General features: G+C 40.4%; 1 protein-coding gene across 1 annotated transcript; it reads right to left on the bottom strand.

Moving 5' to 3' along the window:
• Positions 1-1,379: 1,379 nt before the first annotated feature.
• Positions 1,380-8,080, bottom strand: ap4s1 (adaptor related protein complex 4 subunit sigma 1). Its single transcript, XM_012879743.3, has 5 exons — positions 7,859-8,080; positions 6,290-6,376; positions 6,147-6,215; positions 5,628-5,639; positions 1,380-3,544 (listed from the first exon to the last, which is right to left on the bottom strand). Exons 1-5 carry the CDS (start codon positions 7,994-7,996, stop codon positions 3,416-3,418), a joined length of 435 nt encoding a protein of 144 aa, XP_012735197.1. The 5' UTR covers positions 7,997-8,080; the 3' UTR covers positions 1,380-3,415.
• Positions 8,081-11,907: the final 3,827 nt, after the last annotated feature.

Here is an 11,907-nt window from a genome sequence, read left to right as displayed (position 1 = left end):
TATAGAAGATTGGTTATGTCGGTTTAGCATCTTAGAAACCAAAATATCCCACATTCCTCATCAGCAGTGCTCACCAACCTTCCTAGTAGAGCTCCAACATATTAATCAGTCACTGCAGTGTGCAATATCACAGCTGGATGCAATAACTGGTAGCGTTATATTGTGATATATTTGCTCGCCAACAATATCTTCTGCCAGTAGGACCTCTTTAATGGCCACTGAAACGCCAGTCTTCAACAGATATGTTGCAGTTTCAGGATTTTTCCAAAAATAGCATGCAGACCTACATTCTCATGTTGATAATTATTGTTGAATATTTTTTGGACTCTGTTAAATACAAATATTGTGAGAAAGGAAAATCTTCAAGGAGCAAAAAGTCAAATTTCACCACGAGGTGAGCCGTTGGGCAGTGTCTGTAGACCAAAACCAGATCTTCTTTGCCCATTTTGCAAATGATAAAAACAGCAGAACACCATCACCTTTCAGAGTGATGGTGATGTCTAGTGAAGTAACTCATAACTGTATAATGCTGTTATATAGAGACGGTTTCAGTCAGCTGCTCTCATTTTCTGGGCAGAAAGGGCCTAAGACCTCAGTGGCAGCCATTCACATGGTCGCACATGTGGCCTGGCTTTGTAAACGAGAGACTGGAGAACAACAGAGATGACGTGTTCATACTATATTCTTCACAAAAATGTTTTTTTTTTCCAGCTAAAATAACGACATGTCGCTTATTGCTCCTTTAAGGTATTATGCATCAGAATGAACTAAAAATATTCAGATTGACACCAGGACTGCACATGTAACACTCCCACTTCCAAATAATATTTTCCTCCAGGCTAAAAGTTGTATTCCTGTTTCATCTTTTGCATCATCCAGAGTTCCACTGATGAGGAAACTAGACCGTGGTGAAGTTGGCGTTTAGTTGGCGCCGTAAAGGGGCGTTTCTGGACCATCCGGACCAAATTAATTCCGCTTTATTTCAAAAGCTGTAATATGTAGAGTTGTGAAATCTGACAATTTTAACAGGGAATACAGATTTGTATAAACTAGAAGTATGTCATTTGTAAAAACCCTTTGTGGAAAACTTTCAGAAAAAGTGGCAAAAAACGAGACATAATCTGAACATTAGCTGGTCAAAAAGGCCTTTATTTTTCAGAAATTCTGATTTGTCTCTTAGATTATGGAATAAAGTATTTCAAGATGGAAACCAGTGAAATAAAGTCCAGTTCGCCGTGGTTCATTTCAGGTACAGGGGGGGGGGGTCTGGGAGAAACTGCTCATTTTCTGACAAACAATAGTTCATGTTCCTCAGCACTACAAGTCTAAACATGCGGTCAGAACTAGAATGGGCTGACTTGGATCAAAGCATGCTCATGTCACATTTCTAAGCTGCTTTATTTTGGTCTGTCACAGAAAACTCCAGTAAAACACATTTGGAGTTTGTAGTTGTAACATTAAAAACAGAAAACGGGTATGAACCCCTCTGGTTTTGGTTTTTGAAGGAGATTTCAACTTTTCACACATTTTCAAGTTCACTCCTTCAAATAGATCTTTGGCAAAGTTTGCTTTATTCAGCACAACATTTTTGACTAATAATGACCATCTATAGAAACAGTTACCCTCCTAAAGTATTTGGAAGCTGTGAGGGTGGCCTTGGTTTTCTTCTACCATTGACACATTTAGGCTCAGTTTGAATTGTTCACTGACTGAACCTGAGATTGACTTCATGTCATTGTGTATTTGTCAGAATCCATATCAGCTCAGACTAAAGGCAGGTCCACTCTTTATACCATACCTACATCATAACTACATCAGTTTTGTTGCCATTTTAGCACTGATGTTAAGATGCCATATTTAGAAAATGAAGCCAATTGAAGATTTCAACCTTTTAATAAAAGAACATTAATTCTGTGGGGTAAATCCCATGTCAAGAAATGACTTACACTTCAGTTTGAAGTGGATCACAGTTTCTAAGAACGTCTAGAACACAAGCTCTGTTTCCTTGGGATCTCTATATGATGCCACACTGAGGCCTGTTTCTTTCAGCCACAAGGCTGTTTATCTTGCCTCCATTAACAGTGAGCAGGATGGGAGGGAGGTAGAAAATCTCCAAAGCTCACTGAAGACTGTAGCAGAGGGAAGCAGTGTTTCCTCAGCTCTACTGGGTCTTTAACTGGAGCTCTGCTCTCCGCTCAGATGCATCTAAACCTACGTGACTTTCACACTGACTGAACGTCTAGGGGTCAGACTTCACTGGCATTAACTTGCTGAGGGAATCCAGACTACAGGCTCCATCAGTCCGACTGAGCGCATCAAATGTTAGAAGGAACAAACATACCAGTAGGTGGCGCTAGTAATAGATCTTGGAATTTGAAAGTGTTATATTTTGGTTACATGTGCCCATAAAATGAGAGAAGCAATAACTTTTGGCATCATACTAATTGTTGCGCGGGTTCTGATCCGATCATTAATAGTTTACACGGTTTCCCAGATACTAAGATAAACTCACACGTCCTGGCTACTCGGGAAGCTGCTGCACTAACAGGCTTTTTATAGCATGCTCTAAATAGGCTGGAGTCTTTTCCACTGTTAAACTTCAATAGTTCATCTTATTTTTACCTGAGTATGCCATCTCAGGAATTGTGCAATATTTACTCTGGTATAGTTTACTTTTTGTCTTCTTGGCACTTCATTAGAGCTCATTTTACATTGAAGCAGTTTGTTTTTCTTCTTCTCTTCCTTGCTAATAACTGTGGAACTGTCAGGGTCTTTGCTCCTGTCACACCTGAGTTTCCCCATTGTAGGACGATAAAGGAATTATCTTAAAATGTTACGATCGACCCACTAGTGACCATGGTGTGGACTTTATCGTTTGTTCTACTTGTGGTGAGAGCTTAGAACACCTATCTGAGGTTGTTTGTTGTGACTTTAAAGGTCTGTTCTCTAAAAAGTTGTTTAAGCCTGGATCACACAAATCAACACTTAGGGATTTATGATAAATATTTACTAGGAACATGTTTCATTCAGACGATTCCTTACATTATGCTTAAGTTCAATTTGTGAATCATTTACTTTATGTCAATAAGGTTCTTTTGTTTTTGTCTTAAATAAACAAGTATTTGTGTAGTTCTTTAGTTAGGTGATAGTTTGTTCTATGCCCTATTCTGTTGTGCGTCAATGTTCATGTTGCAGAAGTAACAGCTGGAGAATCAACGATTGTACTGCCAAGGATTTTGTTCCAAACTCTCATTTCTAGAGGGCTTCACAGTAAACACAGTTGGTAACCATCACCAGTATTCATACTGTTCAGCGTTCCTCTGGGATGGATGTATTCGTGCATGAGCATCTGGTACTTCCCAGCAGTTTGCAGTCCACCAACACGAGTCCAGTGCTCCCCATTGTGATGCAGCGGTCAGCCGTCTGCCATCTTGTCAATGGCGGTGAGGGGAGCGAGGATGCGGCTCTTGTTTGTTTCCACGATGTGGCCGTTCTGGATCATCTCATCCAGGATGATGTGAACAGAGTCCAGGTTGAACATGATCTGATCATATCGGGTCAGGAAGAAACCGGCAGACAAGGGATTTTCAGCAGAGCAGATGGTGAAACGTTAACATACTCAGGGTGGAGGAACGCTACAATGCCTTCCAAAAGTATTCACACCCACCAGCCCTCGGCATTTTTCATGTATTGTTGCCTCAAAAGCTGGAATTAAAATTAATTAAGAGTTTGCATCATTACCTTTTCAGAGCATGCCTACATCTTTGAAGAGTTCTTTAAAAATTGTGAAGTAAACAAATAGAACAAAATAAAAGAAAAGGTCAGCGTAACTGTTCACGCCCCTACAGTCAGTACTTTGTAGAACGAGCTTTAGCAGCAGTTCCAGCAGCAAGTCTCTCTGGATCCGTCTCTATGAGCTCGCCACATCTGGCCTCTGGGATTTCTGCCCCTTCCTCAAGGCTAAACTGCTCCAGTTGTTGGATGGTTTCACATGTGAACAGAGACCACAGATTCTCAACTGGGTTAAGGTCTGGACTTTGACTAGGCCATTCCACAGCCCAGCTCAGTGGAGCGTAGGGCTTATTGTGGTCCTATGGGCAGTCCTCCAGTCTCTGCTGGACCTCTGCAGCTCCTTCAGGGAGACCTTTGGTCTCTGTGCTAACTCTCTGATTGATGGCCTCCTGGCCCAGTCTGTGGTTCTGGTGGACAGCCCTCTCTTGGCTGGTTTGTTGTGGTACCATGGGAATACATATTCCCATGACAATTTCCAGTTTGTATATAATTCTCATTTCACTTCACCAACTTGGACTATTTCATGCAGATTCATCACATAATATGAGATTAAAAACATTTTAATTACAGGTTGGAATGTAACAACATAGGTAAAAAGCCTGGGAGGTGGGGGTGAATATTTTCAGAAGGCACTGTAAATTCATCTAACTAATGTCTCTTGCCCTGCGACAGACTGGCGACCTGTCCAGGGTGAACCCCGCCTCTCGTCCATTGAAATGCTGGAGATAGACACCAGCACCCCCCGTGACCCCATGAGGGATAAAGCGAGTAAGAAAATGGATGGATGGATGGATGATGTCTCTCTCTTCTTGTGTATAGCCCACACAAGGAGGGAAAAGAAAAGCAGGAGCAGAAATATTTGGAATCATTACTAAATGATGTTCAGTTGTTTGGCTTTTTAAAAAAAACACTGTAAAAGAACGTTTTGTTATATCTTTTTTACTAAGTGAGGAGACGACATAGGTAAAAAGCCTGGGAGGTGGGGGTGAATATTTTCACCCCCACCTCCCTGGATAAAGAGATTTCAAAGATGAAATCTCTTTATCCAGGTGAAGCAGAGAAAAACATTATGCAACCAAGAATCATTTATAAGCTGTGAAAAATATTTGAACCCTTATGAATTCTTTTGTTAATAATTTTTTTGTCACACATAAATCTTTTAGATCAAAAAACTGTTAAAGGGTGTGGTGGAGGAGCAGTAACCATATACGGAGGCCCCAGGCTTCGATGCTCGAGTTCAGGCCTGTGGCTTTTGGCTGCATGTCTTTCCCCTGCTTTCTCAACCTTATCGCCTGTCAATTAACTATGAAATGAAGGCCACTAGTACCAAAACATTAAATATCAGACAAGTACGTTAAATAAACAGAACCTGTCGGGAGAAATTCTCAAAAAGCAGCAAATCATTCCCCAGTGTAAAAAAGTACAAGAACGCAAGAGAAACATCAGTCCTGAAAGAGTTCCAAAGCCTTTCTAAGGCTCCAGGAGTCCAGAAAACCAGCATGAGAACAATTATCTGCAAATGGAGGAACCAACCTTCCCAGGAAAGGCCCGTAAACTAAACCAGCCCAAGAACACATCCATCATTTTCCCAGGAGGTGGTCACAAACCAACCCACAAAATCACAAAAACTGAAAGGGGGCAAATACATTTCCATACCTGCCAGTTCTACTCATGCTGCATATGCATATAATTCCTTTTAAAATGATTGCACCGCTACGGATACCCTCAACGTTTTAGGACCCGAGTCCCAGGCGAAAGGATGGAGGAGAGCAGCAGAGGGATCATAAACGAGAACATAAGGAGAAGCTGCCAACGCATGTCGGCGTCAAGGATACGTCCAGTTCACTCTGTGGAAAGAGAAAAACAGAAGAGCAAAGCTAAGAGATGTTCCTGCAGCAATCAGAAGGTTTCTGGCTGGACATTAAGGTGGACCAATCAGCTTCATCTACATGTCACAGCTCTAATGCGGTTTTAAGCCTCCACTCCTTCCAGCTGCTGCTAAAGTTGCTTCAACCAGCTGACCACGGCTTCGTCTTAGTTTAGCAACTAGTGGGAAGTCTGCTGTGTTATCCGTACACTTTAGATTACATCTGATTACTTTTAGAACCTCACAGGGATCATTAACACCGAGCAGAGCATGAACAGTACACCTAAACATCCACTAAATTCAGCTCATCTGTGTGAGAACAGATGAGACCACTTCATTTCCTTCGTCCTATTCTAATCAAACAAAAAAAACAACATCTGAAGTTGGTATGAAATAAAATCTAAAAGTAAAACCAGAGAAACACACCAGCTAAAGTGTGCTTAGACGTCGGTGCTCATAAGATAAAACCAGGGAGGGGTGAACTTACCACACGGCTGAAGTATTTATCTAAAACCTCCACAAAGTTCTGGATCAGCTCGTAGATGGATAGCTCGTTCTGTGGGAGAACAACACGTGCGGCGTGAAGAAGACGGACAGAACAACAAGCGGAACTCTTCTGTGCACACTCACCTCACTGTGTGTGATTCCCACCACCACGTACAGGGCGGCGTACTGGCGGTACACCAGCTTAAAGTCGTTGTACTCCACGAAGGAACACTGGAAGGATGCAAATGTCTTGATTGGTGGAAATATGTACATTGAACGTCCAGTAGCTAGCAGGCGTTTACGTCCACTCTGCATCTTTTTATAGAGTGGTATGATTCAACGACAAGCAACTTCTATACAATTCAATCATTTTGAAATGTAAGAATTTAGTCTGAATGCTCTGAAATCCACAGGGTCAAATCTAGAAATGTCCCCCCTCTAATGTTTGGATAAAGCTCCAGTATTCGCTTGGAGAAAAACGACGGACTTTTTGTAGATTCTATCTGGATATTCAACCGGCTATCTAGAAAAAAAATCTCGAGTGAAGCAGCGGGACATCGATCCAAACAACACCGGCAAGTTCATCTCTGATTGGCCCAAAAAGGAGACTTGACTCCTACTGAGATAGCATGGCCTTTAACAGCCAGCTCAGGATTCAGTCCCTCCAATGTGGCTGATTTTAAGCTATTCTGCTGATTTTGTGAGGAAACTATCTGACTAGAGGCAAGTCCAGCTAGAAATTAGCTCTAGCCATAGAACAAGAGCAGTATGGTTGTCACTGCAGCAGTAAAGGTGCCAATGATGGTTAAAAAAAGTTTTTGTTTTCAGAGGGACCACAACTACATAAAAAAATATATTTTAAAGAAAAATAGAAAAGAAATGTTAAATAATGAGATGTCACCTAAAAGAAGTGACCAGAACAGAAAAAAGTTTAATGGTTAGAATTACTGGATGCAGTCCAGTGATCATGGTTCATGCCTAAAAGAGGCATCAGCATCAGGTTATGTAACGGTCCAGTTTGGAGGAGATTCCCAATCAGAACCACAGTTTTGTCATTTCCAACATATTTCCCATCACTTCCAGACCCTGAGAGGATTCTGGAACAGGCAGGTCTATAATGTGAAACAAATATTTCATCATTGAACTGCACATTTTATGGAGATAAATCAAAGTAGTTCATATTTCCGTTCATATTTCCGATCTGTCAATTGAATCATTTCCTAGTCTGTACACATAGTTCTTGATGTTACTGTAGAGTCGAATATATTAGTTTCAAATAAGTGTTTCAAATATTGCGATTGTTGCATGTTAAAACGTCTAACCAACCTCCAAGGCTGTGTGAAGGCTCGGGATTCTGGAGAAAGCTGATGTTCATATCATCAGGTCCAGAAACTTTCTAGCTTTACTGTGATGTCTGGAGATAGATCAAGTCACAACTGCCAGAGCGGAATCTGAAACACACTGGTCACCAGTCTACCCTGACAAATATGGCGGCCTTATTGTCCTGCGAAGCTGCTAGCCATGCTGCGTCAAGAGAAAGCTTGTTCTTCTTCTTTTGTATCTATTGGCTCCTTTTTTCAGCACATTTAAAAAATAGATCAGTGTGGCTGGTCTGGCCTAAAGTCCCTTTAATAATTCATTAAAGGGACTTTAGTCTGGCCAGCAGCTGTGACAGCTCCCCGGATGGATGGCATCAGCAGGCAGGATGTTTACCTCATGTTTGCTGCGGCTCAGGCAGCAGCGGACAACCACCGCCTCCAGGGCTGCCCTCCTGCTCAGCTCCACCGGATCATAGTATTTGGACAGTCTGGTCTGACCCTGCTGGTTCACCATCAGCACAAACTTGATCATCCTGTCACCGTGGACAGAACCCACGTAACAAATCAGCAAGGTGCAGGACTTCACCAGCCTCCTCTACTCTAACAGGAACAACGCAGCTGAAAGATACCGTACTGCCACCTAGTGGAATGGAGTTTAGAAAAAATGTCCATGTCTAAATATATTTAATAAACCTCTTGCAACAAAGTAAGGAATTTTATATTTGGTCAGTTTTTATGCAATATTGTTTCCCATTTGTCTGTTGTCTTTGAAAGTACAATCTTCGTCTCCTCACTTAGTAAAAAAGATATAACAAAACGTTCTTTTACAGACAACACAGCTGACACCTTTAGTCAAATATATTCATCCCATTCATTTCTATGCTATAGCACAATAGATGAGTTAATAGATAATTTCCATTCTAAGATTTCTGACATTATTGATTCCATTGCTCCCATTAAAGTAAAGGTTATCTCTGGGAGGAAGAAATCTCCATGGATAAATGCCCCATTGGTGAGATGATTAGTGAGAAAGGAAACTTTCTCGTAGGGCTGAAGGTAAAAAAAACTCAACTTCACTTTTTTTATGATATCTACAAAGAGAGGCTGCAAAGCTATCACTCATCATAAAAACATGCAAGGGAAACGTTCTTTGCAGAAATCATAAACAAAAACATCAACAATGTTTGCACTTTATTCACCACAGTTGAAAGACTCTCAACCAATCCTGTTTTTGTTCCACCTGAACTCCACTCTACCAGGGCCTGCAATGAATTTGCCAACATCTTTGCAGAGAAAATTCAAAACATTAGACGGTTAATCTGCACATCTACACCAAATCCAGCACCAATGTTATGCTCAAACATAAATGTAGAGAAAATGACTACATTTCAACTACTCAACTGTAAATGGATGCATGGATGTGCCAAAACTTTCTTCAGCTGAACAGAAACAAATTTGAAGTTGTCTTTGGACCTAAACAGGAATGAAAACTCGGGTCAGCACGCAGCTTCAGTCATAACAACTACAAACTAGTGATCTTGCCCAAAATCTGGGTGTAGTGATGGACTCAGACCTGAACCTTCAAGGACACATAAACCCATTAAGTCCCACAATAGTGGGATGGCTTCCCACTGCAGTGTATGACCAAACTGGTGAGCAGAAAAGGATTTACCAGGCTTTTGTGGCCAGGTACGGTACTTATATGCAGTACTAACCCCCCTGTTTGTTAAAATAATCCAATTCTGTTGCTCATCCTCCCACAAATTCATGTTATCTCACATATGTGGTTCCATCTGGGGAAACAGAATCAAGAAGAAGAATCAAGAATATTTTATTTGTCACAGCGGCAACATTTCTCTTTGGGTACTCCGGTTCACATTACACATGATGAAGGCAAAAAACCCTGACAAACAGTGTTCGGGAAAGTCATAGATAACAAATAATGAGGTAGTAGGGTGCTTATTGAACAATGATGATTTGAGGCTTTGTTTACAGCAATATCTATGGCAGGATTTCCAAGGTTGTAAAAGTTATATTAACAAGTACTATTACATCAAAGAAATAATCAAGCAAACAAAAATGTCCCTACTTTTTGAGCTACGTATAGATGTTTCTTTTTAATAAGTAACATCAAATATAAAAGGTTTTCATTGGACAATTTGTAAACATATTCATCAATTTACAATTGAGATGGTATTTCATTATTTAATAATTTGCATTCCTCTTAAAGTCATGCAGTGATTTTGTTTGCCAGCAGGTTGAGAACAGCCACGTGCATATGTAGTACTAGTGTTAGTATTAGTATTAGTGAATCTTCAGTAGTTTATAGTAAGACAAGGAACAATTAATTATACTCAACTATTTTTGCAAAACGTTTTTATACACCACTAGTTTATGCACTCCTAGTAATGCAAGGACAGAAATTAGACTGGATTAAGAAATGTCTGTCATGATGATGAAAACTAGCAAAACGGGTTGTTTGTCATGTTTTAAAGCACCTTATTTAGATTCTCATCATTATTTTGATTTGCTTATTTTTACTCACCAGTCATTTTATTACCTTCTCTATTTGATGTTAATGCTCACTCACATATCAGCATTTTACTGGGATTCCCTGCTTGTATAAAGCGATTGTATTTGGCGAACGGACCGACATGAAATGCAGGGGGGGAAAGTGGAAAAACTGAACAGTACAGTCAGCAGAACCTGGCTCAATGTGAGTGGCCAACTCCAATGACCAGATTGTGGGGTTGAGAACATAAAGAATATACACATACAAAAAGAAACAGAAGCAGGACGTCCCAGGACTGAGCCCTTCTGACAGAGTAGGTTGGTTCTTTAACTGAACATAATGGAAACAACCAGATAGCTACGATGTGAACCAGGAGAGAACTGTATTACTAAAAGCAAGAGAAGCTAGACGGTTAAGCAAAGTATGATGTGAGATGGTGTCAAAAGGTGCAGTCTGGTCAAAAAAGAAATAACATAGAAAGTCCAGAAGCTAATGACATTTAAAGGTCATTCATTCATTTCAACAAAGCTGTTTCTGTGCTGTATCATGAATGGAAACCAGACTGAAACTGTTCATAAATAAATAAAACCAGACTGAAATAAATAAAAAATAAATACTATGGCGTTTATCTGGACAACAAACTGTACTAGAGAATCAATTATGAAACTGTCTACAGAAGGGACAGAGCAGACTGGACTTCTTGAGGAAGCTTAGGCCCTTCAGCATTTGCAGTGAGATGCTGCAGATTTTGTATAAGTCTGCTGTGGAGACTCTGATCTCCTCTGCCATCATCTGCTGGGGTAGCAACATCAGAGCTACTGACTTAAAGAAGCTCAACAAGCTGATAAAGAAGGTCGGTTCTGTTCTGTGGAGCCTTCAGGAACCTCTGGAGATGATTGTGTTAAGAAGGATTCTTCATAAAATGAAGAACAGTATGAACAACCCTGAACATCATCTTCATGAGACTGTTATACAACAACAGTGTCTTCAGTCAGAGGTTCCTTTAGACCAGCTGTAAGACAGACTGGTACAGGAGATCCTTCCTGCTTGCAGCCATCAGCATCACAACAACTTGTTGAAGAAACCCCATAGCACAAGTTACGCCAGCATTCAATTTCTCTTTGGAATTAATAAAGTATTTCTGAATTTATTTGAATTGATCTGTTGGTGTAGCAGCATCAGAGCCACTGACTTAAAAATAGTTTAACAAGCTGATCAAGAAGGCTGACTGTTCTTGGGAACTCCTCTAGAACTTCTGGATAGGATTGTTTACGGGATTCTTCATAAAGCAAAGCACAATAGGAAGCAGTCTGAGCATCCTCTTCATGAGAATATACAAGAACAGTCTTTCAGTCTGAAGCATCTTCAGAACCGCTGTAAGACAGACTGCTGCAGGAGATCTTTCCATCCATCAGCATCTAGGCCAGGGATCACCAACCTTTTTGAAACTGACAGTTACTTCACACTGTTGCCTTCTGGACGGCGCTACAGGTCTTTGCCAATCAAATCAGTCAGATTCAAAAACAGCCTTTTCCCAATAGCTGTACGGACATTAAATCAAGCCACTAACTAATGTTTTTCTATGTGTATCTGTCTATTTAGTGTTGTATTGTGGTGTGTTGACACAGTGGTGTGAGCTTGTCATGCTGTACCGGAAACAATTTCCACCAACTTGTTGTGTGTTCATTAATAAATAAATGAAAGAATTAATTCATTGGTATTGTTTCATACAAAGGCTACCTGTACTGACCTTTGAACTAAAGAGTCAGAGCTCACCTTAACTTCATGTAATATAAAAATGTTTTTAATGCTATGTAAATACAGCCATGATTAAAAAGGAAGAACTGAGTAAAATAGCATTTCAAATGCAGTTCACTGGAGGGTTTTGCTATTTAAAAAAAAAAGAAAAAAAAAAGAAAAGGCTTTAGGGC

The sequence above is a fragment of the Fundulus heteroclitus genome, chromosome 19 (genome assembly GCF_011125445.2).
Source record: "Fundulus heteroclitus isolate FHET01 chromosome 19, MU-UCD_Fhet_4.1, whole genome shotgun sequence".
NCBI classification, from domain to species: domain Eukaryota; kingdom Metazoa; phylum Chordata; class Actinopteri; order Cyprinodontiformes; family Fundulidae; genus Fundulus; species Fundulus heteroclitus.
Note: the sequence above shows the minus strand (reverse complement) of the source record. Positions and strands in the feature narration are given on the sequence as shown.